The 25,903-nt window shown below is 47.6% G+C and overlaps 1 protein-coding gene across 1 annotated transcript in view; it reads left to right on the top strand.

Moving 5' to 3' along the window:
* The window catches only part of LOC149371623 (cell adhesion molecule Dscam1-like), a 407,986-nt gene that overhangs the window by 78,929 nt on the left and 303,154 nt on the right, over positions 1-25,903 (top strand). Inside the window, exon 2 of the mRNA XM_089565878.1 lies at positions 25,848-25,903. This exon is cut by the window's right edge and continues 277 nt beyond it. Within this exon, the coding sequence (XP_089422004.1) occupies positions 25,848-25,903 (56 nt within the window). The remainder of the gene's footprint in view (positions 1-25,847) is intronic.

Below are 25,903 nucleotides of genomic sequence, written 5' to 3'. Positions count from 1 at the left end.
CCTCCCCCCTTACACCCCCTATGCCGGCGCTAAATTTCTTGCTCCTGCCTGCCGTCCCGGCTTGTAAAGCGCCGGTGTACAGTTTTGCGTACACGAACGTCAGGGCAAGCAGCTCGTTAGGAGTAGGATTAATGAACGTCGCCTGGGGTTCCAACCCCGCTCCCCTCACTCCCCTTTTCCCTCTCTCCCCCATTTTCTCTTCCCCTGCATTCCCTTTCCCCTCCCTGTTTCTAACCTCTGCGAAGCCAAGCAGCGCTCCATAGTATAGGGGTGCCGGCTCGACGCCGTGGCAATTAGTTAGAGGCTACCCTTGCACGCCTGAAGGCGTAGGCCGTCGCGAGTTTTGAGCCTAATAAAAACATGCCGCTCCCTGTGCTATATCCACGTATAAATGCGGGCGTGGAACGCATGTTAAACGGTCCTTCAGCGGCCCGCTTTCCTGACACGTCTCGGCCAATTACAGCGCCGGCGCGACACGCTAGCATTGGCTTTTCTTCTGGTCGGCCGCTTTGTTTTCGCAAGCTGCGCGTTACTACAGTCTCTGCTGTCCCTCGGCGCCGTTCTCATTCGAGACTTCAATCTGGTCCTTTGCGTTCTGTGTCCCCAGAGTGGCCTGCCCGCTTTTGTTACTTATTCTAGCTTACGGATATATTCTTCCCTGCAAATGATGACAACGACTGAACGGGAGTAAAGAGGCCGGCGTTAACACTAAAGTCTAATTAAGCACCTACGTTTATGCGCTCGGTTGGGTCAAAAGCGTAAAAGTGATATCCGGCACCGCTTTTCGTCCGACATAATTTAATTACGGTAATTGCCGCCAGATAAGAATACCCTACAAGGTTGCGCATCCGAGCAGCCCAAAATATGCTTAAAGGGAAGAAAAGGGAAATTGCTTGTGTCAGAGAAAGTGCCTTCGACTTCTCAGGTTACGAGCACTAAGCACAACGTCCCAATAACAGCAACGCGAGGCTCAAATGGCGATCGCCTTCTTGTCTTCTGCATTTCGCGTTGTAGGAAAATGCATATTGCTCGATATAGACTGAAATTTGCTATTGCCTTAATTAACCCAGATTAGTAGTTAGAGATAAACACCCAAAAAGCCAAATTTTAAGGAGTCAGAGAAGTTGGGCATTGTTGTAAACATCTGGCAGTAGTCGCCCCGTACGTAAGTAAGTACCAGATATGCGCACCTTATTGCTAACTGAACATCGCCTACTGATTAAAAGGAGAGAACTGCCGTGTGTCGGCGGCTGTAGACCCAGAACCTGTTCGTTTCCTACTGTAGAATATATAAGCAAATGCGAGAAGTCATCGAGTGCGTAAAAGGCCTGGATTTAAAGACGACGTAGATTACGTGGCAGGCCTCTATCTGCTTTTTTTTTCTGTAACTTGAAATTCAAGGTAGGTTTGCGTATTACTTGCGGACTGTTGCAGCTGTCGTAAAGTTTGGCAATGAGCAATGGGGTTGCAGGAAATTCTTTTCCGAGGGAGAAGAAGTTAGGAACTGGACGGTACGCACCCTGGCCAATCCCTCGCCGTGGGTATGTGCCATTAAGCCTGAGGACATCATCATCATCATCACGTCAAAAAAATGGTGCGGTCCGAAAAGGACTCGAGCCCTCAATATCAGCGATGTGGGGAAATTTAGCCCTTAGCTTACCACGCACACGCGCACACGCACACACACACACACACACACACACACACACACACACACACACACACACACACACACACACACACACACACACACACACACACACACACACACACACACACACACACACACACACACACACACACACACACGCACACGCACATGCACGCACACACACACACACACACACACGCACACGCACACGCACGCACGCACACACACACGCACACGCACACGCACACGCACGCGCACGCACGCACACACACACACACACGCACACGCACGCACACGCACACACGCATGCGCACCATTATAGTTCCACCTTTGAAGCCTGACTTTACTCTGTATTTTCTGAGTCAAAACACATTTACGCGGAAAACCAACGCCAGCACCGTATGACGCTTCAACGCCAACACAATGAGATGTGGCATAAGTTGCGAATGCTGGGCCGGGCATCTCGGTATGAGTGCAGTGTGGTGCAAGTGAAAAGCAGCGTCGCAACAGCGTAGCGACAAAAGTTCACGCTTCCAGCCAATCTCCGTGGCTTACCACATGCCGTACGGGCAAGAGAGAGGGAAAAAAAGACACTGTGCTGCTCGGAATGTTCTAGCGTGGTCCAGTCCTTTCGGCGAGAAAGGGAGAAAGGATACCCACGCTCACTGCGCAGCACTCGGTGACAGCGAGCTCGTATACTGGGCGCCACACCGAGCGAGGAGTTGGTGCTCCGGCCACTCGCACGTCGAGGCCCGAGCGGCGGCGACCAAAGAGATAGCACTGTACTCAGTGTGGCCAGTGAGACGAACGACCGAAGACAACACACACAAACAGACACGGACATCCAGAGGTAGGAAAAAAAGGAAAAGGACAATGAAAGAAGAACGAAGAAAGAGAATGAGAGAAGGCGGCAATAAGCGAATGCGCGGCGCTCAAAGAAAAAAACGGTGCCGGCCCTGGGCGGCGGACACTGCGTCCATCCATCAGGAAGGGGCCCGACGTGGCATTGGGGAGAAACAGGCGATCCATCATTTTGCACTTACAACTGGCCATCTCCTCTCGTTTCTGCTTCCTTGCCCTCTCCCTCGCCCTTCATCTTCAGCTTCCCTCACCTGTCTTAGCTTCTGCCTTCCCGCTTGCCGGAAGGGAGGACGCCGTGGCTTTCGCGTTGCTCCGGCGGTTGCCCCTCCCGAGCAAGACGATGATGTGTGCGTACGTCTGTGCGAACGTCCCACTAGCGGCTTGACGCCGGAGCGGGATAGGATGCGAACACAGGAGGACTCATTAGATGGGCGAACACTTTGTCTTGGGATTCTCATCCGGATATGCTATTGCACAAAAATGGGCTAAGACAATGCTTCTATAATAGGAGCATACGGTTCTTACAAGACTTGCTTCTTCGCACGCTGACCGTTTGTTTTTGCACCAATTTCTCTACTAAAACAAAGCGAAAATAAAAGTCACAAAACGCGTCATGAAAGCTGAAGTGCCTTGGATGATGACCCGACTCTCATCACCGCTGAACACTGGTGGAGCTCTGTGCTTTGAGTTCTCCGGGTTCGCGTAGTGCGGATAAACAGCGTTTGTACGGGACAGTTTCCTTAGTGAGCGTGCCGGTTACGTTTTGCCCTCCTTTAATTGTCTCTCTTCATCTTATCTTGACCTCCATTTCATTTTGAACAGCGGAGGACGGTTTAAACAGCCTCACCGCTTTTACAGCGATGATAACAGTGCCCTAAAAGAGTTGTCTCACAATGAAATTGAAAAAAAGAGGCACATTCATGTCCGCATAACAGAAAGGATGGAGGCTCGTGCGCGCGCTGAGACAGGCGCGCACTTTCGGGAGTTGTTAGAACGGATTCTGGAGGTAAGGAAATATGGCGAAAAATATTAGGAACAAAATAATAAACAACATGGAGGACCTGTGGAGGCATAACAACAGTATAATTACGAAAAATAAACAGTTAGTCACATGATTATTTCGTGTAATGACACTGGCTAGAATTACGAAATAAGAGCTGTCCCTGACACAGACATTCCTATACGCATAGAAGGGGACGAGCACACCATATAACAACATTTCTGGCTGCACTCTCAAGAAAATTATTTTTATCACTCTATCGTAAGTAGTCTACGGCAGTCTGACAGTCACATAAAAGCTCCTTGCTGAAGACATTCTAGATGCTACAAAATAAGCGGTGGAACATTTAGTGTAGCTTAGGGCTAAATTGCTTTCCTTGTAGACTGCACATTAAACATGCGTTTTCGAGAACTTACAATGTGTGTTTTCCTTTCGTTTCAACAAATATGGACAAAAGATATTTGGATCAATATGGAGATTTTCACGCTGTCGCTGCATCGGGCCGGGCTTTCAATTCTTGTCCCGTGTGCAACAGGAACTCAGAATTGTTAGCTTTGTGATGGTTCATGAGGTATACACGGTTTTGACATTGTGAACAAACATGGAAGCTGATGATGATACTAGCCCCAAACGCTTGCGCTATCACTGGGGGGATGTTTGAAAAGGTTTGCACCGCGGCAGACGACGCGTGTCGCCCTGGTTTTAGATCGTAATCTCTGATACTCGCATTTCTCAAGGTCGCGTTAGTATAAACACAAAGTCATTCGTCTAAAATGGCGGCCGCAATGACATCCGCGCATAGCAACAATGGATACATACCACGTGAGAAAAACAGGCGGTGCACCACCAGATGGCGACCAAGTGGCACCATGCCATGGTAGCATACCACGTGACCCAATCGGTCACATAGCAACAGCGCGTATGTTCGTTCCCCTACACGGTGTTTTTTTTTAGAAGGTCCAAAATTTTTAAAGGTGAATTCCTTGAGATTTATTTTAACCCTGGGGCTATACTGAGGGCTACGGCGGACGCCAGGTAAGAGGCAAACTACTTTAATTAGTTCGCTGATTAACTGAATACGTTAATTAACTTTTATAATTTTTATTTTAGGGGATATGTTGTATTAGCAGAATTGGAGATAGTCTTCTAAACAGTCCAGCCAGGAAAAAAAAATTCATGAAAAAATTTTTTGCGCGCGTTACAAAGCAAGAAAAAGTCACCCTGGTAGGCAGCTTCACACTGTAGCACAGCTTCTGTGAGCACCTATGACGTAGTTCGCTCCGCCCTGCGCTTTGTGTCAATGCGTTTTTGTTCCAACGCGGCATTCCGTAAGGCCGCGGAGCGAAGCGAAACAAGCAGCGATAGCGCAGGCCGCCCGTCCGGGCTTCAGGTGATTATCAGCCGTGCGACGCAAAGCGCAGGGCGGAGCGAACTACGTCAGAGGCGCTCACCGCCGCTGAGTTACGGTGTGAAGATGCCTACCAGGGTGACTTTTTCGCGTCTCGTAACGTGCGTGAAAAAGTTTTTCACTAAAATTTTTTTTCTTGGCTGGACTGTTTGGAAGACGATCTCCAATGCTGCTAATACAACATAACCCTTAAAATAAAGATTAGAAAAGTTTATTAGCATATTTAGTTAATCAGCGAACTAATTAAAGCAGTTTTCCTCTTGCCTGGCGCCCGCCGTAGCCTCCAGTATAGCCCCAGTGCTAAAATAAATCTAAAGAAGTTTAGCTTTCTTTAAAAATTTTGGACCTTCTATAAAAAAACACCCGGTATATACTCCAGTGTGTGAGGAGCTCAAGTGGGACCAGCAGGTGGTACCATTGGTACACAGATTGTGCCCCACCTAATAGGCGCACAATGTTCGGAGTGGTAAGAAACTAATCAGCGCGTTACGGAGCATAAGATTACTTGTCGAATCATAGCGTATCGTAGTGATTCGTACCGACGACCTTTTGTTCCAAAAATCGTGACTTCTTGAAACTTCAAACGTCCATTACGGCCAAATTAATTGACGTAGGACATTCGAAGCGGTGTCAAATGATTGTCTTCTTGCGCTGTACACGTTTGAATAAAAAAAGTAGACATCCGCACGCTATACAGTAACCAACGGCTAAATATTTTAGAGCGCAGCTCTTTGGCGTCCGTTCCTGGGTTTCGCGTCGTCGTCGGCATCGTAACCAGCTCCGCCCCCCTTTCATCCCCCCAGCGCTAGCAGCGACCGACTGATAACGACCGACTGATAACGACCGACTGATACCGCTGGATGCCGCTGACGCCGCTAGAGAGTCAAGATAACGTGACTGCATAGAACACCGTCGCCGCCATGCAGAAAGAAGAGGAAAGGGTCCCCCCCCCCCCCCCCCCCCTGTTCTTGTGTGGCGGATAGGGTGCTCTTCAGTTGCCGACGCGCCGGTTATTTCACGTAGGCCCCGGCACGTCGACGAATACGTGACCACCTTCCCACGGCTAGACCTGGTTCTTAGCGCTGCGGAAGCGAGGGTATCATATTGTTTGTGTCGGCATCGGCGGCGTAGTCCCTGAAACCAACTCCGCAGCTGGGGTTGACTCACTATCGAAAAGGTGAAACAGCTTATTTGCTGCGCTCAAATTTCGCATTAGGAAGTAACGTAATCGTCGGTAATTTTTTAATGACAATTTTCCGCAAACCTAGCGCAGCGTTGGCAGGGTGGTCTGAGCGACCGCCTCGCATACGGGAGGAGCGGGGTTTGGTTTCCGGTGCCTCCGGGTACCCACCAGTGATACAATGGGTACAAGCTTTTCCCTGGCCTGGTGTTCGACTTATTTAGGGTGAAATGTTTGGTAAATTGGTGTTTGACCCCACCTTGAGTTGAAGGAAATACCTTGTTGGCGCTATTTGGCTACAGGTGCCCTTGCGCCGTAAAAATCCATAACCATCATCATCATCATCATCATCATCCATAAACCTGCTACATGTAGCGCTTTAGAAGCGGCCAAATCCGCAACATCTACACACATGCGGCGCTTGTCAAAAGTGTTCAGGCTTTAGGGATTGATTGTCAGCCATATAAAGTGAGAAACTTATAACACCTCTAAAAGCTGTAAATCTCTCTAGTGCTAGATGAACACTTGTTTTCATCTTTCTAGACCTTTCGACCTTGATGGGTGCCATGACTTCCGCTCAGTCCAACTGAAAATCAAACAATGTGGCTTCAAGATATTGCATCAATGGTGCACATATCTATACGCATTATACAACACTGACACGCGGCTCTGCACGAGATCATGTTCCGGAATGCGCTTTCCAGTACAAGAGCCAATTACGAAGGTGCTTGCTTTTTTCAGTCGCAGGCAAGTGGCTGACAAAGAGATAAAGAAAAAACGTGGGCCGGGTCAAATTAGGCGGAGCAAGCAGGGGGGCCCCGTAAACAGCAATGGGAATAGCGTGCCTATGCAGTGGCACAGCCATTGTCGGCGGCCCAGTGGCGAAGTGCGCCTCGACACTGATGGCCACAGCGGGCCTCCACAAGCAGGCGGCTGGGGTATGCGCGCGCCAGAATAAGGAAGCGACAAAGCCAACAGGCGCGCGAGATTGAATACTGCACCGCACTCAGGCTAGCGAGCTTAGTCAACCGTAGAGCACCGTGGGGACCTTGCGCTGGAGCTCTTTTCGGATCCCGACTGCGTCCGGGAATTGACTCTGTGCGGCGGCGTTAGTGCCGTCCGCCTTTTGCTTCTTGTCTTTACCCCTCCTCCTTGCTCCTCTTAACGCCCCTTTCCCCGCGGGGCGGAAGTTCTACTTTGCTGCTCGACGTGGTGAAGCGAGAGACTGGCCGTAGTACAAGTGTGCTGCTGCGCGATGCGAGGAATTGGGGATGCTCTTTGTAGTCATCGCCGCTTATGCTCTATGCCTGCCTCTGGGTTCTACTTGCGGGGCACTCTGTTCGGGGCTGGATCCAATTTGCATGAAAATGAATGGAGAATTGGGCAATGAAAGCCGTCTAAGTGGCGTGGCGTTAATTGGTTGTTTCTGGACTCTTTATTTTGGTTTCGTGGACTTAGGCTTAGTGATGTAAGACTGGATGTAGGACTAACATGACTGCGTGTTTTTAGACGTTGCCGATTTTCCCTGATGTTACAGCGACGACTAGTCTGCCAAGCGACGGGTCATATTTGAACATTTGCATATCGTGTTGACCTACGCTTGATCTGAGGTCCTTTGGCCTCTATATAAATTACGTTGCGGCAAGCTGTGTGTTACGAGCAGTCAGCGTCGAAACTTTTTCGCTGTCATATCGTCAATAGGACGCTGCGTTTATATGCGTAGATAAAATAAAGTCAAACTAAAGGGAAAAAGAAACTTAATACTGAAATTATATGAAATTAATTCCCGACTGCGTAGAATTTTTCTATTGGCATGGCCTTGTGAAAACGCGGTGATACATTTTTCCTCTGCAGAGTTGAACTGTGGGCAATTAGGCGCTTTATTTGACAAGGTGCCGGGCGCAGAAATATCAGTGCGTGGAGGTTATTGGGCGTCGATTCTATCACTACGTTTTTGACTGCCGCAACCGAGAATGAATCGAAAAACTTGCGCCCCTGAGAATGATCATGGTTTACTCGGAACGTGCGAAGTCTGAACCTAGGACTGCTAATAATCTCAACCTTAAAAGAGTTCGAAAACGCGACTTCTTTACCCAAACTCCAGTGTATGAAGGCAGCTGTCCTCTGAAAAGCACCTTAAGGTATGGCGCTTAGGGAAAGCTTCCTGCGAGATTGTGCACAGACATCGCATTGCAACATCTGGTTCGACGCGAGTTAGGCAGCCCTATGTATTACCTGTTTCTGAGAACTGAAGAGGCAAGTCTAGACGAGTTTTAGTTTTGCCCTCACCGTAACCTCTATTTTACCTCTTTGCTTTGTGCTTTCCTGGTGTTTGTCTTCACGGACGCATATCCGGTTTCTCGATTAAACTGCATTATATTCATGTGTTCAGCCCTCAATCTTCATGTACATGTTGCTTGGGTTTTCTATTTTTCTTGCTTGGCTCTTTTTCTGGATATTTATGATCGGTACATAGAGAAAAGATTTTAACTTCATATAAAAAAAATAAACTGTTGCCACACTTAAGGTCCTTATTTAAGAGGGTGAAGGAACAGCGTTAATGGTTCCCTTGAGCGGTTTCTGTTTACATACAGCCGCTGTTCTTGTTCACATCCGCGCATTTATAGCAGTTATCAGAACAAAATTTCCACCCTCTTGTCTTTGAAATCTTCCACACTATGCGTATAATGCATTTATGTACTCACACATTGATTACAATACTTCCTCCAGTGCACTCACAATCACATGGTCACAAACGAATGTTGCACCCGGACGCAGGTTCCGCACTAAGAAAACTGAATACTGCTTTCGCGCCATCTTTGCGGGCAGTGGCGTACATCAGATCGCGGCGGCTTTCTGGATGTCGCCGCATGACGGCGCCACTATGCCATATCAAGCAAAGAGGATATGACGTGGGTTTCTCGACACACCTTTACCGGTCAATGGAGCCTTAATGATATCGGTTCAAAATAATGCATATGGTAAAAACTACAGAGCCTGTACGGGCACTAGAAAAGCAGCATCTGTAGTTACCAGCATGCATTAACGCGTCTCAACTTTGATGATTCATGAAGGATAGGCTTATCAGTGCTTCATTTATTTTCTAAAGGTGGATCGTTCATTATGCGGTGCAGTCTGCGAGAGAGCCTGCCAAAGTTTACGGGAAAAGATCAAGGGAAAAATTTTCTTATTTACAAGGTCGCGAGCTCTGACTGACATTGGACATCTCATTATTTCAATTTCTTAACTCTACACGGCCTCACTTTAGTAAAAACGTACTAAAGAAGCTGCTAACTTAAACTTGCTGCGAGCGTTAAGTACGGGAAAGGTGACAGAAATATGTGCTCTTTTTCTTTTACTTACCTTATTTTTAACAGTCTGCACAATAACTATACAAAAGCGCAGTATCTGTTTGTTATAGCATGTTAGGTAAAAAAACTATGAATCGTATAGGGAGATGCAAAGTTGTGTCTTTCTAATAACTCGTAGATTCACTGCACGCATTTTTCACAACTCCCGTTCCTGCTGCAGCGACCCCAATTTGAGGGCGTTAGATCTACACTTTACATTTTTGTCGCTAATGTTCAGTAAATCTAAAATGATCCATGCGGAAAGATAATGCACACGACACTCGCGCGCCGACACCACATCATAAACTCGCTCCAGCCTGTTGCAACAGATAGATTTGACGTCGGCCCGCATATTAACACCGCGCGACTTGGCGCACCGACCGCAAAGGGTCCAACCGCGGAGGGCCGCCGGAGTAGTAACCCAAAGCCGCAGTAAGGGATGACGACCACAAACGCCGTGTCCGGGAATGAGAGAGAGACATTGCACACCCTCGCTCCCCACAGGCAGGCGTATGGCGAGGCGCATTTAGGGTGCCACTGGCTTAAAACTCACGGAGCAGAAACGCGGGCCGCGAAAAACCGAGCGAGTTAAATGGGCGCCGAGCTGGGAGGATGGGGGCGCTCGCCAGGAGTGATCCACGCAACACAGTGAGCTGCGCCTTCCTCCGTGCGTGCCTAGCGGTGCGGATACCCGGCTCTCCCAACACTCTGCCGCCGGCACTCGCTACAAACTTTGTCAGACGGCGCTCCGCTCCGGCGCGCGGAAGAATTCAAGACCCCGCGTAGGCGCCGAGCGGACTGCTCTCGGAAAACGCAGACTGCGTTCGGGAGGAGGCGCGTGTGCGTGAGTGGTAGAGACAGGGGCATTTCTTCCCGGCAACTCCCCACGCTGTCGCCCCGGCGGTCGGTGTAATCAGCGGAAAGTGAGATAGCGGGGAATCCCCTCCGTAACCCCCTCCTCCCCCTCCCCCATGTTCTTCCTTCCCTCTTGTTTCCCGCCGCCGTCGCTGAGTGTCGCAAGAAAGGCTGCAGGCAAATCTTCAACGAAGCGACCGCGGCCGACGCCACCACTGACATGTAGAACACGGGCACCAAAGACACATTCAGAGTGAACGGTTACTGTTGCGGCTGCGGCGACGCAAAAAGCGTGGCCTGCCGCAAGAAAACAAGTGCGGTCGCACGCAGGACCACAAAGAGACGCGCGATAAAAGAAACAGTACTTTTCGAAAAGAGGAGGCATCTAAAACACACGAGGAGGGACCAAAAACTACCACAACGAAAAGCGACGCTGGTGGCTCACAGATACAGACGCACAGTGGTGGTTTTTTACGCAGCGAACGGGGACGACGATACGTAAGCGTAGAAAAATAGCCCACGTCATATTCCTGTCCGAGCGCGGCGTACGATAAACTTTTTGAATTATTGGACCGACCGCGTCGGCGGCTGCGCTCACTTTGCGCTCGAGTGACTCGATTCCGCCGGCGCGCCTTTCCTCCTTCCGTCCCTCACTGCCCTCTCCCTCCATCCTCCCTCCTTTCCCCAGCAGCCACCCTGAGCCACCACGTAGTCTTCCTTCTTTCCCTAGCTCCCATTTTCTTTCCCCCTTTCTTTCCTGACGGCGGGGTGACGCACGCTGCTGGCTGGCGGTGATGCTGTGGTCCAGATTCCCCTAGCTTCCATCAGGGTGCGGACGACGCTTGGTGAGAGCGCACGCGCTAGCTCCACGCGGACGCCGGCACGACACGACTCGCTCGATAGGGGCTCAATTTCTTTAAACCGGAAAAATGACTTTGACTGCCCTGGTTCGGCCCCACTCTCTGCGTGTCCACCTCCAAATGACGTTTGGGGCCTTTTCTAGTTTGAGAAAAACAAAAAGAGTAAACGCAGAGAGAGGAAGAGATTCTGGTCAAGGAACGAAAACACAGCAGAAAAAGGAAGGTTAGGAATAGAATTCGAATTGCGGAAACGAAACTCGTAGACACGTACGCTCGAAGCCGTGCGTGGCTCGCGGATGCAGTGGGGGAGGTCTTGCTTCTACGATAAAGCGAAATCTTGTGGCGGCCGCTGGTCGGTTTCAGATTATTGGCAGGGAAGGAAAGAGGATGAGGGAAATCTCGGGGAGCAGGAAGGAGTGAGAGAGTGGGGTGTCTCGGTCTGAGGCAAGGAAGGAGTCGTTTTCTTGGCAGGATACGATATTTCTTCCTCCGTTTGTCTCAGGAAGGTGGGGGAGAAAGAGGAGAAGAGATCGGAGGTAATGTACCGAAGCCCGAAATTCCGAGATTGGCCCGAGTGTTGTTCGTGGTGCGTGCTGCGAATAAAAAAACATAATTTAAAGAAAATACGCAAGTAAAAAACCAGGGATCACTTGCTGGGCGTAGAAAGAAAGATTGTCCAAATCGCTGTTGAGAATGTTACCCGTATCAAAATCCACTTTTCTAACGTGGGCCTTGCGATATCAGGGCAGGAGTGGAAACAAACGGCTCGAAAACGTTCTTAAAGTAAATGCAGTTGGACGGATATCAAGCCTAGAAAGCGTAGGCCAAACGGGGCTTTATCGCTAAGCGCGTCGATTTCGCTTGAGGCTAAATGAGTCGTGATTCATCCTGGAAGGTTATCCCACGTAGCAGGCAATGGCTCGGCACCAACCGTAGATCAGTGGTCACCTGTCGCCACAAGGTGAACCGAGCTTTTGTTAATAATTTGCGAAGAATCACGATGGTGAGCAGAAACCTCAAACACGACTGTTTATCTTGCAGGCAGGAATGAAGCAAGCCCTTATGCTCATGGCATTCTCAACTCTGGCGGCTTGACACACCTTATTAGGCTTGTAAATGAGTTATACTACAAACTGAATTATAAACAACAAACGCCTAGCATGCTTGAGCCAGATAACAGTGATCTGAAAAAAAAATAAACGATCAGTACCGTCAAGTCTACTTGCCGAAGATAGCAGTGTAATCTAAATGTCCGCCATAGTATTGCATAAAAATGACGTCCTCCAACATTTCTTCGTGATCTCCTCGACACTTGGTACAAGATAAATGGCTTTCATATTACTGCACAGGGTATGCGAACGCAAATAAAGGTATCGTACCTTATCCATTATGAGGACTGGTTTTTTTTTTTTTTTGTCCAGAGGTTAAAGTGTAAACGATTGCCACCAATATTTTAGTAGCGATATTGTACGCGCGTTTTCTCCAGCTTGACTTTAATGTTTGTCAGCTCGACCCAGTGCTGATATTTTCTTCTGTAAGGTGGTTGCTACGGCAATAAATGATGCAATGGTTTCATTGAGGGTGCGTGCTTATGCAAGCTATTTACAAGTAAAATTATTGCGGGTTTGCATACAATAGGTATCTGAAACAGCATGCATTATATATTCACATGCGCAGGCGTATTTTACCGGTGAGCACAAGACAGGTGTATAAGGCGAGCACGTGCATTAATTGATTGCTCGACAGCACTTAACTATTTTGTCTAAAGTGATTGATTTTTCCTTTTCCTACGCGTCCCATGACGACACCAGAGGGTGATATTGTCTTCTAAGACAGCAGACATTAGACATATGAAATCATAACTTTGCAGCGCTGGATTGCTAAGTCCTTCCGAAGCTGAACGAGTTATTTATGACAGCAAATTAAAAACTCCCTCCGTTTACTGATATTTAGAAGCACGTTAAAGAGCACCCGGGGTGGTAATCAATAGATCGATCGATCAATCAATCAATCAATCAATCAATCAATCAATCAATCAATCAATCAATCAATCAATCAATCAGTCTGTCGGTCAGTCAGTTCGGACGGTCGGTCGGTTCGTCCGTCCATCTGTCCCAGTCAGTCGGTCGGTCGGTCGGTCCAATAAACGGTCAGCCAGTCAATCGAGCGGAGGTTACCTTCAAGAAAAATTAGCGGCCAGCGCGTTATTTCAGGATGCCAATCCGACATCCTCTCTGTTGAGTCGTTAACTCTCCAATGCAATCCGCATGAACAAGCGCTTCGGAAGCCTGATTTGGCGCTACATTCAAAGAACGCAAAGCAAGCGTATTGGCTCAAGCAGTAAGCATCATAAGTGCTACAAAACTCAGAGCTAACCACTCTTTGCAGCCAATTTGCACGTTTATGGCGCCAGTGTCTACCTTCTCAAATACTTCTCCGTCGTGTGCATGCATCAATTCCTGTGTGTCGCGTGGTTTGTGCAGCGTCCCCTTCAGACCGGAGCGAAAGTTTTTCTTACCAGCGTTAATCACAATACATTTCTCACGTCTCGTTGTTCCCATGAACGCGTTACAAACACAAAAATACCAGCCGCAGATCCCTCAGTTCTTTCCCTACGGCTGTTCTCCGTGCCTTGCGCTACGTGTCTCTACACCTTCAGAAATGTGCAACAACGCCTTCTTACCCATATTTAAATATGCACGCGGCAGCTTGTATATTTAAATCGAAAATTGAAAAATCCCATGGTATAGTGCCTAAAACACAGAAAAGAAAGAATGCCGCTGGAAGCAGGGAGCAGATTTGAACGAAGAGACCAACTTAAAAGGCAGTTCACAGGGGCACTACTTCGTCACAGTGCTTGAAATGGTGACAGCGTAGGAGTACAGTGAGTACCCTCTGAACTCCAACAGCATCCAAGCCCCAGAATTTTAAACGTGCGTTGAAATGTTCGTGGGGGCCGGTCGCGTTTAAATTTTGACGACTGCTCCACGCTTGGCTCACTACTACCACTTCAAACGTTTCACTTGAATGTTATATGTGAACATGGATGCGAGGTTACGGAAAAGCTCACGATGGAACATATCTTTAAACTTCCCCAACTGCGGATGTATTACAGCTCACCTTCCGCTTTCGCGACTGCGCAAAACGAGCAAGAAAGCACACGCAAACAAAAACCAGACAACGAAACCAAAAACATCTAAGCGGACTCACACGTGTGTTCTTCCCGACATGCCGCATAACCCCAATCGCAGCGCGTAAGAGGCAAGAACAAATATTCCGGCAAGCCTCAGCGCGCAGGCAGTGGACGGCGTGTATGGAATACAATGACTGATATAAGCCGGCCAAGACTCGAGTATCTTCCGCGCTGCGCGATTCATGCATAATGGATGCAGGACATGCGCGCTCTTCCTTTGCCTCAGGGACGAGGAATTCCGCCCAAGTAGCTTAAGAATTTTTTTCCTTTTTTTTCACCGAGAAGATCCTTCGCTCAAAGCGGTCTGCGTTCACATACTCCCATGCCTCTTTTTTCCGTGCCTCTGGGTTAGTCAAAAGCTCTGGCTGTGGCCGGTAAGCTGAATTCAATGCTCTGCGAGAGCTTGTATTCTAACGAGTGCCGAGCCCGGGCTTTGTCTCGAGCTGTTTACATGAGAGAATGCTTTGTATGGGAGCAGTACGAGCGAGTGGTTGACGGGCTCGCCAGACTGTCTGTGCTTAGCGGAAGGCAATTCACGCACCGGCTACGTGTACGTGTGTGAGTATTTTGCGCGAACGCTTGCGAGGTGGGGAGAATCCTGAGAGAAGCGGAGATATACGCGTTGAATTGCGTATCTGCTGCGTCGAGCATAGACTGGTTTCTAGCTCGAGAGAAAAAAAAGCGGCTTCGCATTACGTACGAAGCGTGCAGTTACGGACTTTTTGTTGCTCTCTCTGGTTGGAATCGACGAGTAGCACTTGAAAAAAACCTATGGAGTGGTACTGGAGTGGGTAAAAAAAAAATAGCACCTGGATCGAATGCAGAGAGTATAATAACGAACAAGAAGAGAGACTGTCTTGTCTATTTGATATCGCCTTAGAATGGAGGTAGTAATGCCGCGATGGCACCTTGTCACCTTGAAGCATCTTGATGATTGGAGGAGTCGCAAGGTCATGCGCACGTACAGCTGGCAAGAGCGATATGCATGAGAAAGATACGTGGGTTTTCAGTGTCACAATATGATTAGTCCATATTACTTGTCAAGTACAGCAGACTGTTCATATTTTCCCCTCTACGATCCCAAATTTGTTATCTTTGTTATTGTAGCCTTTCATTTAGGCTTCTTTCATTCCTCGGTTAAAGAGTACATTAAGATCGCTTCATGTTAGTACGCAAGAAACTAGAGTTTGTCTATATACACTCTGTAGGTGCGATTTCTTGTGATAAAATGTTGTGTGCAGGAAGCCTATCTTTTCCCTTGAGCTACGGTGTACTTGGGCATTAAAGGGATGTTATGGGACGTAGTGAGGTCAGGACAGATGTCTCGTATAGAGTACTATTGGTCTATTGGGGTTTAACGTCTTAAAGCGACTCAGGCTATGAGGGACGCCGTAGTGAAGGGCTCCAGAAATTTCGACCACCTGTGGTTCTATAACGAGCACTGACATCGCACAGTACACGGGCCTCTAGAATTTCGTCTCCATCGAAATTCGACCACCGCGGCTGGGATCGAACCCGCGTCTTTCGGGTCAGCAGCTGAGCGCCGTAACCACTAAGCCACCGCAGCGGGGCTCATAGACAGTACTAAAATCGAGATGGCCGCATGGGGCCCGAAAGCAAATACAATTGCAATGGCAGAGAAAGAGTGAGCGTAATGACCTACTTCGACTAACTGTGCCTGTATTGTTTTGCTTTTGACTGACATTTGCTTTTAGAGTTTTGCACGGACATGTAAGCATGTGTCGAAGGAATTACAAGGCAGCGAGAAACGAACAGCACAAAAATTATCTCTGTAGACGGATTTTCCTTGCAGCTGCCACACATTTTGCTGCATTCGTCGCCTTCTCTAGAACAGGAATATCGAAATTAATCCTAGCACTCCTTTAGACGCCCCTAGAACCAGTTCCGCATCTAAAACTAAAGGCAGTGAGGGTGTACAAACGTGTCCTAAATGTGCAGCCAACCTTGCCAGATAAAAGGCTGCTGAAGCTGATTGCATTAGGCCCACGGACTCTGATACTGCGAGTACTGTATTATCTGAAATGTTCCTTTAGTTTTTCGGGAGTCAGAGGCAGACGATTAAAGATGTCGGTGATACGAAGTTATTACAACAAACTCTTAATGCCTGGTTCAAAGATTTTGATTTCCGCATAGCTTCGCTCGAGTCGCCGGCAGCGAATGTTAGCTCGAATGGGTTGCATGAATTCACTGTAAAAGCAATAAGCAAGGCGACAAAAGGGACTAGTTGGTATTGCATTGCAATGTGCCTTGACTGCTCTGAGGGGTTACTAGTGAGTGGATTGCGCTGAGTTTGCCACGCCCAGGCGTTGTCTTGTTTTGTTCTTGTAACAACTCAGCGCCGTCAAGCCACACAGCAAGAAAAAAATTGAACTATGTGACTGCCAGAAATGATGACCTCAAAAATCGTTCGCACCGAAAGAAAATACCTTTGGATTGGTTACTATTGTAAGAGAACAATGCGAACGCTGACTCCATGCTCCCCATGTTTTCGAACATTCTTTTTGATAAGTTAGCCATTGAATGCGCACGAACAGAGAGCTGTGATTGGCAGTGCTCGCGAAGGTCACGCGCGTCCATCTTGAAGCGTCTAGATTTCCGGAAGAACGTTATAAACCTGGAAAATACCTCTAACCTGAAAAGATTACATTTTTATATCAAAGAAGGTTTTTCTGGCGCAGTACAAAGTGTTCATCGAAGTCTATGAGAAGCATCTGTCCCATTTCGCGACAATAAGTCCGAAGTTAAACTTCCCAGTCATCACCGTTTTATTGACAATATTAAATATGGGGGGGCTAACGCAGCTGACTCTCTTCTAAAACAATCTGATAATTCTACTAGAGCGCCTGTGGTACAATAATCTTTTTCTTTATCGTGATGACCGCCTGGTTCCTTTGACATCACTTTACCAAAAAGGTACTAAATCCTAATGCGAGAAGAATAAGAGGTAAGCTTCTCAGTTTAGTGTCCATTATCGCGACCTATTGTCCGCCCAATGCCGTCATTACAGAGACACGACGACAGATGGCGTATTTCATTCTTAAGTTTGAGCTACCTGGTTACGTCGTTGCTCGAGTATAGAGGCGGAATGGCAAAGGCGGTGAAGTCACTCTATTATCCTGTTCTGACCTTAACCGAACCTGGTGGGAACTATAAGAAGATAAACAACTCTTGGTCACTAATGTTTTCCAACATTCACCCGGGTCTTCTGCAGAAGTGCAACACTCTTTGTCCTATTTTATGGGCGACCATTTTATAGGTGTGCCATAGGATCGTAATGAGTGATAGTAATGCCGTAGTGCGGACTGGACACCATTTTCACTTTCGTGTTCTGGGCGCCAATCTTGCAGCGGTACTGAGTTCATCTCTCACTGTTTGTTCGTCGGCCTGACTCAGTTCATAAAGCTACGAGACGGATCGCCTTCTCAAATCTTGTATCCTCAAGCAGTAATCTTGCTGACATTGGTTATGACACAAGTGTGGAGTAGTTGAAGGTTTCTTCGGTTACGAAGCTGTTTTAAGTTCTCTTTCGTGTCCTATAAGTAAACTACCTTTCATGTTAACTGCACTCCCAGTGTATATTCATGCTGATGTCATATCCATTAGCAGACACTTTGGGGAATGCTTTGCAGCAGTTTGGTGCTCTCGTGCTGGCTCCGATGTCGGCACTCTGGTCAGATGCTTTGAAAACATTATTAATAATTCCAGACTTCGAAAACAAACCAGAATATTCTGTGCATAAAATGGAAAATTTGCACCTTTCTCGTCGTGTCGGGACGCTTAGCCGCCGCATATCATCTTCAAACGGTCAGAAAGTGCTCACTCGCTTCAGTCAAACTCAAATCCTCTTTATTTCCGTCAAAAACAACGAAGGGGCCCTAAAAAAAAGTGAAGCAAGTTTATTTGACTGCGTTAAAGCCCTCGCAAAGGAAGAGTGACTGCGGAAAATGAAGCCAGCTAAAGATATATATTTTTTTTTTCGTGTGCAGCTACCAGTTGAATAACAAAGCAATCCCCGAAGATTTAGAGCTCAGTACTGCCTTGCGATAACTCATCCCCAAATTTAGGCAGAGTGTGTAAATGCGTTAGGTGATAAGAATGTAACATATGTCTTAGTGCAAAAGGTTAAATCTCTTCTGTAGAAAATGAGAGGCTATTTTATAAAAGCTTTTAAACACGTACGCTGGTACTGATACGAACTATTTTTCTTGCTGCATTTAACTGCATATATTTACATATTTCACAGCGTCATGGTTTGCTAGGCTAAAAACACATTAACTCTTCGGTATAACAATGTTTCGTTCAATTTTGAATTCAACAAGCACCGTTGGGCATTCTACAGCCACAGTGTAATTTGATACTGTGCGCACTTCATATCATAAAGATTTCATTATTAACAGCTGTCTGTTCCAAATGCTTTAGCGTTGCAGACGTTTCTTTCACATTATTTCACTTTATCTCCTCTTCACGACAATAAAAGTACTTTGAGACGCGTTTTCCGGCATACTACCGCCGATGATGGTTTTTTTGTGTGTACCAAAAAAAATGAAGTGTTTTCTTTCAGTTACCACGAGCTTCAAGGAAAACGCTGCAGACTGCTTTAGGTTTACCCAAAGAACCATTGCGTGTTTCAGCTTCGTGACTCGGTGTGCTCAAACTACCGATTAAATTAGAACTACTAGAAAATGTAAAAGAACTAAAAAAACGTCAATCAAAGAAAGCAGCAGAATGTGCTGCAGCGCATAATACTCGCCTTGTCATTCGAATACTAAAATGTCAATACTGCAAAGTTAATCATGCACCAGCAATCCCGAAGTGCCTGGCAGAAAAGAGTCTCCAGTCTAACACTCACAGCCCCTTCTCGCTCTAACGTGACAACCACAGCTATTGATTCAGCCAGAAACGTTGACGGCCGCGGCGACGACGCAAGGGCAGCAGTAAGTCAGCGACGCTGTTCAGCTGGGCGCGATCCCGGGTTGCAATGCCACACAGGGAGGTCATGTGCTAACATCTTCAGCAGCTCAGCCACCCCTCTTGAAAGGCGGCACACGGGCCCTGCTACTGCTGGTGCTAAAGTAATCAACGTTGCCCACGTGCACGCACAGCCAACAGCAACAAGTACATCCTTTTTCTAGAGGCGACAACCTGTTCCATCCAGCCCTTGGTGACGTGCAGGTCGACCACAATCTCATCGAGCTTTTCACTGAACGCATGGACCCTGTAGCGAAACTTCCGGTAGCCATGAGCGCCAGTGAGAACCAGTTCATTAGGCTTATCAACCTCTTCTGGAAAGTTACAATGGCGGACTCCAGTCAACTGTTCAACCCGTGGTGATGTGCCACGTGGATTCATCAGTGGAACTGCTTTTTTTCTTCCGGCAAGAAGACAGAGTTCCTGCTTCGCTACTCCCCGCCCTGGAGGCGGGAAGCTACTCTGCCCGTTCTGTAAGAAACACGAGTTCCAACCCTTGCACTCGTCGGGTGTGTTACCTACCAGTAACCTACTATGCCGCACCCGTAGCGCACAGTATGCTGACCAGATGGCGCAGTGCGACATGGAGAGCGAGAGAGAGAGAATAGAGTTAGAGGAAAGGCAAGGAGGTTGACCAGAAGGGTATTCTGGTTGGCTACCCTGCAGAGGAGAAAAGAATAAGGGGCGTCAAAGTGAAAGAGAACTTGCAAATGTAATTTGGCGATGCTCGTGTCTATGCACGTCCCACATTTCGAATTAAATCTCAGGCGTTGATGTACAGCGCGCCAAGATTGTTTGCGCTGTCGTTCCACAACAAAGTCGCATACCTTTAGATGGCACACCCCAGAGCCCTTATTGTGATTTACGGCCATTTCAACATGCTCCACAGTCGAGCGAAAACACGCATCACGACTAAAATCTCATGGGCGCGATGAATGAGACACACTTCAGTCTCCTTAACGAAAGCACCTTAATTTCCTGTGCCGGTCAGAACTCCGTCTTGGGCGGCACCACGACTGACCTTAAGTGGATAAATCACCTCCATGTTCTCGAATGTGATCAGCATCTGGATGCGTGGCGGAGTGATAATATTCCCATCTTTATTACGTTTCGTGACCATAGCATGACGAGGTAAAAACGTATGAGACGTCTTCTGGAAACCAATGGAGATGAGCATGGGAGACCCCGGGGCATGCAGAGACTAGGATCAAGGTTTGGCTCATATTATACAGTCATGCACGTGGCCAACTGTTTCGTGTCGAACGGAATGGTTGTTCCAGCAGTGCTCAATATCCCTGCGTTAATTCCGCAGGTAGATAATACTCGGTTTCACCGGGCTGTTTATTACAATCAAGCTCTAAAGCAATATCTTACCGCGACATCCGCACAGCCGAATCACTGGCATGACTCGATTTTTTTCTCTGCACATACTGTAAGCATGACCAATTCTTGGCACGCGGGCTAAATACCTGTGCTAAAAGCCACCAAAAATTGAATCAGCGGACTCTTTGGACTCATTGCTAGCGAGGCTTCCCCAACATGAACGCGTTTACGAGATGTCTCACGGGTTTTGCACACTATATTTTTCTTATACTTTTCTTTCCTTTCGCAAAAGCATGAAGTATTTGTTCTATCCAATACTAAAAATAGACCCGGAACCACTCAGTGCAACGCGGCAAAATAGTCTCACACAACGATCGTCATATCTAAGCTTATTTCTTTCCTTTGTTTTCGTTTTGTTCATGCTACGCACCCTTAGGGCATGCAATGTTTACCACGTTCCCGCTCTGGTAACCTCGTGTCCCATACCAGCGCAGCCTGTTTGGCCGAGCATGGCTGTAGCATGCCTAGGAGACCAAAAACAAAGTGCCCATTCTTTACCATAGCTCTTTGACTTTTCGTTCTCTCTACTCTTAAGGCATGAAAAGTAAGCACGAACAACGTTCCGTGCTCGGCACGAGGCGAAGCATGCGGTGGGAAGTAGTCACCGTGAAGCCGAAGTTACTGCGAGAAGCTGACCCGCAAGAACAAGTTCCGAGCAAAGTCTCGTAGAACAGATCAGACCCTGCGGGAGAAAACGCCGCGGGTGGACGCGGAGGAAACTAGAAAGACAACTTGACAAGACGTGACACGAAGGAGCAAGCAGCTCTGCTTCGCCTCTTACGTGCACAACTCCTCTTTTGTCCCAGAATGTCTCGAGCATTTCTTGGAGGAAGATAGAGAACAACAAGTAGGTAGAAAAGGGGACTCACGGTAAAGCATTTTTGCGTTGCGATAAAAGAAGAAACGCGACCTGGAGGCATGCTTTAGCGACGTGTTGTATGTCTCGTATCTGATGCCGGTGTTGAGTCGCTTCCAACATTTTCCCGGGACGTTTCCTCTTTTGAAGGCCGCTGAAAGGGCGGCGATAAACTGATGCTGCTGGAAGCTATCGGTGCGTGCAAAGGCGCAGCTCACTTGTTTTTTCTTTTTTTATTTTTTTTGCAACGAATAGGGTGCTGTTTTGGGAGGATACATGCAACTGTTGGCCTCCGTCAGGTGCCTTCGGGCTTTTGAATGAACATCTGGCTTCTTGCGCTCTTCTTCCGCGCATGGTAGAACGGTACGTGAGTGTTTACTCACTGTTTTTCTGGTTCAGGAAATAAAACACCGCTTTTTGTTTTCTTATTTTTCTACTGTGTTTTTTTTTTTTTTGCGTCGACCATTTTTAGGTCCTTAATCCCTGTAATACATTTTTTTCATAACGTTTTCAAGCAGATGCAAGTTTTTTGCTAGGAATAACTTTAAGCGGCGGAGGTTCGCAGCACTTTTTTTCCTGGAAAGGAGATTAGAACCCTCCTCACAGCTTATAAGCAAAATCTAACTGCGGCAATATACAGTACTTGTACTGTATTGACAATATACAGCACTTGTATCCTGCTTTTCTCTCTGCCCAAACTGCGCAAAGCCTTTCCTGGGACTACAGTATAAATAAACAAATTCACCTAATAAATAAACTAGAATTAAGGTAATGCTAAATGCCAGACCTTGGTACATTTTGCTCCTCAAATTTTTCGAATTAAAACGGATGATTTTTCCGGGCATTTTTACTCGCTTCGTAAGCTCTTCATACAAATGTGTTAATCTACCTGCCTTTGCAGCAAAGACTGGCGGCAAGAACTCTATAAAAGGGCTATAGGGTTTCCAAAGCTTTTATTTCAAAGTTCGCTTTCAAGCTGAGAATTCAGGTATACGTTCTAGCTTTCCATTTATACTATCAAAAGTAGCAACTGTTCTCGTTCATGCGAGTTAAAAATTAATTTTCCAGATTGTGTTAACATGCAGTTATGCTACGTTTGAGCCCTGGCTCAGCATACAGTATATGAAACTCGAAGACGAAGGTTAGGCTCTCAGCCACGAGCGATTTTTCGTAGTTTGCTGAGCGTTAAAAAACCAGGCATGAAAGGAAATATATTCCCGCACCATATCTAATTAGTAATTGTCTTGATTAAGCGACTGAGTTAAGCGCTAAATAAGTTCCCCAGCTTCCATCCATCTCAGGTACGGGTAACAAAGCGTAGCGATAAATAAGATTAGAAACAAAGCCCCCAGCCAGGCTATATTTATCAATAACTAGATTAAAAAGAATTACTCGCTCGAGTGAACCGGCCGAACTTTCGAAATGTGATGCGGAGGCGGACTTGGGTTCGCGATCACTCTAGGAACGAAAAGGAAAAAAACAACGATATAAAGTGGCTGGAAGACGAAGAAGAAAGAGAAGCTGAAGTGCTTTTTATTCACCGTGGGAAGGAACTTGGCGGCCGAAGCGATCAATAAATAACAGCGTGACTTAACTTGAAACGGGAGGCGGTAAAGTGGAGTCGATATTTCAGCCGTCTCGGTGTCACCTTCAAAGCAAACAGAAACGGAATCTTAGCACCGCAGTTGTTCTTGCAAAGAGGAGAATAGAGGAGCGTATATAGGCTCCCACGACGTGTACGGAGCACTGCGCACTCAGTCTTCCTTTTTTTTTTCCTTTTGCGCGCTTTCTCTCCCTCTTGCGATCTCGCTGCGCCTTAGTCGCAATTCGACAAGTGGGCTTTTTAGACGGAACGAAGCTGTGGCCCCGCCTCGAGCTGTTCTTTTGTCTAACAGCGTCCTTCGCCGAGCATTCGACGAGTGGCAGAGCCGGAAAACAGACCGGCTGACCAAAAGCTGCCGAAAAAGAAGACCAGCCTGGAGCAGATTCCCAGTCACTCACTGTCTCCGACTCAGAGACAAACACAGAGCAAAACGGGAACAAAAGGGAAAGAGATAATCCGAAAGGAAGCGTCAAGTTTAAGGGAAGCCTCCATCAAGAGAGAAGTGTCCGTTGCCACCACAAAGACGCCCGAGACTCCGAGGGAACGCGCAGGCTAGCGAGCAGCGTGCTCGTATTGCGTGCGATCTAGAAAGAGAACGGTAGCGGGGTGAAGGAGCGGAGGTCATCAGATCGATTAGCAGCGGAAACGGGCTTGCAGACGAAACCGGCCGGCCGGCCTGTCCGTCGTGTCCACAGCGCTTTCCGACGCTTCCCGGGCTCTTCCGAGGTCCGCAATCTTCACGCTTGTATCTCCTCGAGTTGTCGTCGACAGACAGCTTGACACGGCTGGCTGGGTATCGCACTCGCAACGCCAGTCTCACCGCGCGCCGGATCTTTGCTCTCCGGAGGCGCACAGCGGCGTTAAAAGGAGGAGCCCAGGCGGTCGACAAGGGAGGGGGGGGGTCTAGAAGGGTAGGAAAGGCCGAACCTTTTCCGGTAGCTGTGAGGACACTCCGCACGGAAACTAGCGAGCCTAACCGAGGAGCCGAGAATCGCAAGCAGTCCTTCCTTCGCGGTGTTTGCTCTGGGCGTATCCTATCGGCTCCTATGGTTGCGCGTGTCAGACCAACTCCACGTCTAACCGGATCACTCGATTCCCCTAAGCGACGCAAAAAAAAAAAAAGACGAGGTGTCGTCAGGGCTGCCTGTTGGTCGGTGCCGGTTGCTCAAGCTCAGAGCACGAGAAACCGGCCAGAATTCGTGCAAGAACAAAATTGTGAGCCTAGTGCTCGCTTGAGAGGAGCGCCTGCTTCGGACCGGAAGGCACGATGAGTACAGTTGTTGCTTCTCGCGATAGCGCTTGCGCCAAACAAGCACTCAAGCCGATACAGATGGGTCACGGGCTTTTCATCAGCGCTAGTGCGTTCTTCGTTTGTTCACTGTTGTTATTTTTCCTGGCTTCTTCGCTTTGAGACGAACCGCTGCTCACCGAAGCCTGTCTCCTTGTTGTCGGGCGAACGGCGAAAGAAGACGTTCCCGATGACTCCCCGCGCTTTGTCCCCCGGTGCTGTCTTTTCATTCTGCCGAGTGCGGCTTCGTCGCCATGGGTGTACTTAGCTCACTAAGTTGGTTCTGTTTGGCGTTTGTTCCTGCTGCGACAACCCAATGGTTGATTCTTGTTGTGCGTGTCCAAGTGTGCACCGGAAGCCCATTTTTCCGGTTTGTTCGACGCTGGTGCCGGTTGCTAAGATGGCAAAAAAAAAAATTCCGGAGAACATATAACAAGAACAAATGTTGCTAGAAATTGTCTTGGATTTGGCTATTCTATAAGAAAATGCATTTTTTTTTTCAGTACAATTGGGTGTTGCTTGCCAGAATCAGGGAGAGAAGGTCGCGATGACAGTGGACGTTCAAGCCATAGAAGCTTTGGTCTCAAACTAAAGTACAATATAAGGAAAGTTTCGCTACCGCAGCACGCCTATTTCCGTGTGCTTCATTCCGAAGCTCCTGGAGTAGTGCCGCTGCATCATGTCATGAAAGTCTTTACAATGACATCGCTCATATTTACATCGAGATCACTAGTAGCTCTGTTAGCGATTAAATTTCTGAACGCGAACTGCCTGAACGGCGATAAAGTGAGATACTCATTTTACATAATGAAAACATCAGACATTCACTACCAGTGAGGTCTCGTAGCTCTTAAACGAAAAACCTTTCCGTTTTGCTCGTATTGTTCATCGCCAAGGGGGAGTTTAAATGTCCCCTCGAATTTTTCTTTCCTTTAGTACATGTGTCTCCTTACCAATAAGCCCAGCCTCGATCCTTTGTCTAAAATAAAGCGCACTAAAGCTCTGAATTTAACTTATACGTATAGCGGGACTCCTGTAGTATCTGTAGAGGTTCCAACTTTCAGAGAGTTTAGCGAGGCCCGCCTACGGTTTGTACCATGGTATCTATTTCTGTACATTCTTTGTGGAACTTCTTCTTTACTGTCACTAAAATTTCAACTTCAAGTATCTTCGAACACTGACAATGCATAACGAACCCCACAACATGGTCATTCAGAAAAGCCGCAGGTATCTTTCGTTCTCACTAAGGTGAAATCCGCTAGCTTACCCAACCCCAGTTTTCATACTACTGTGGTTGTGGTGTGATGAGGTATTCCTCCTGGTTCCCACAAGCACGAGCTCTAATTTTTTTTTTGTCTTTTCATGTGCAGTTGCCGCTGATTCAGGCTGGTCCTCGGAGCAGGAGGGCCCCCGCTTCCAGGAGGAG

Source organism: Amblyomma mixtum, chromosome 1 (genome assembly GCF_055824585.1).
Source record: "Amblyomma mixtum isolate Tamu chromosome 1, ASM5582458v1, whole genome shotgun sequence".
Classification (NCBI taxonomy): domain Eukaryota; kingdom Metazoa; phylum Arthropoda; class Arachnida; order Ixodida; family Ixodidae; genus Amblyomma; species Amblyomma mixtum.
This window is presented reverse-complemented; position numbering and strand designations above follow the sequence as displayed.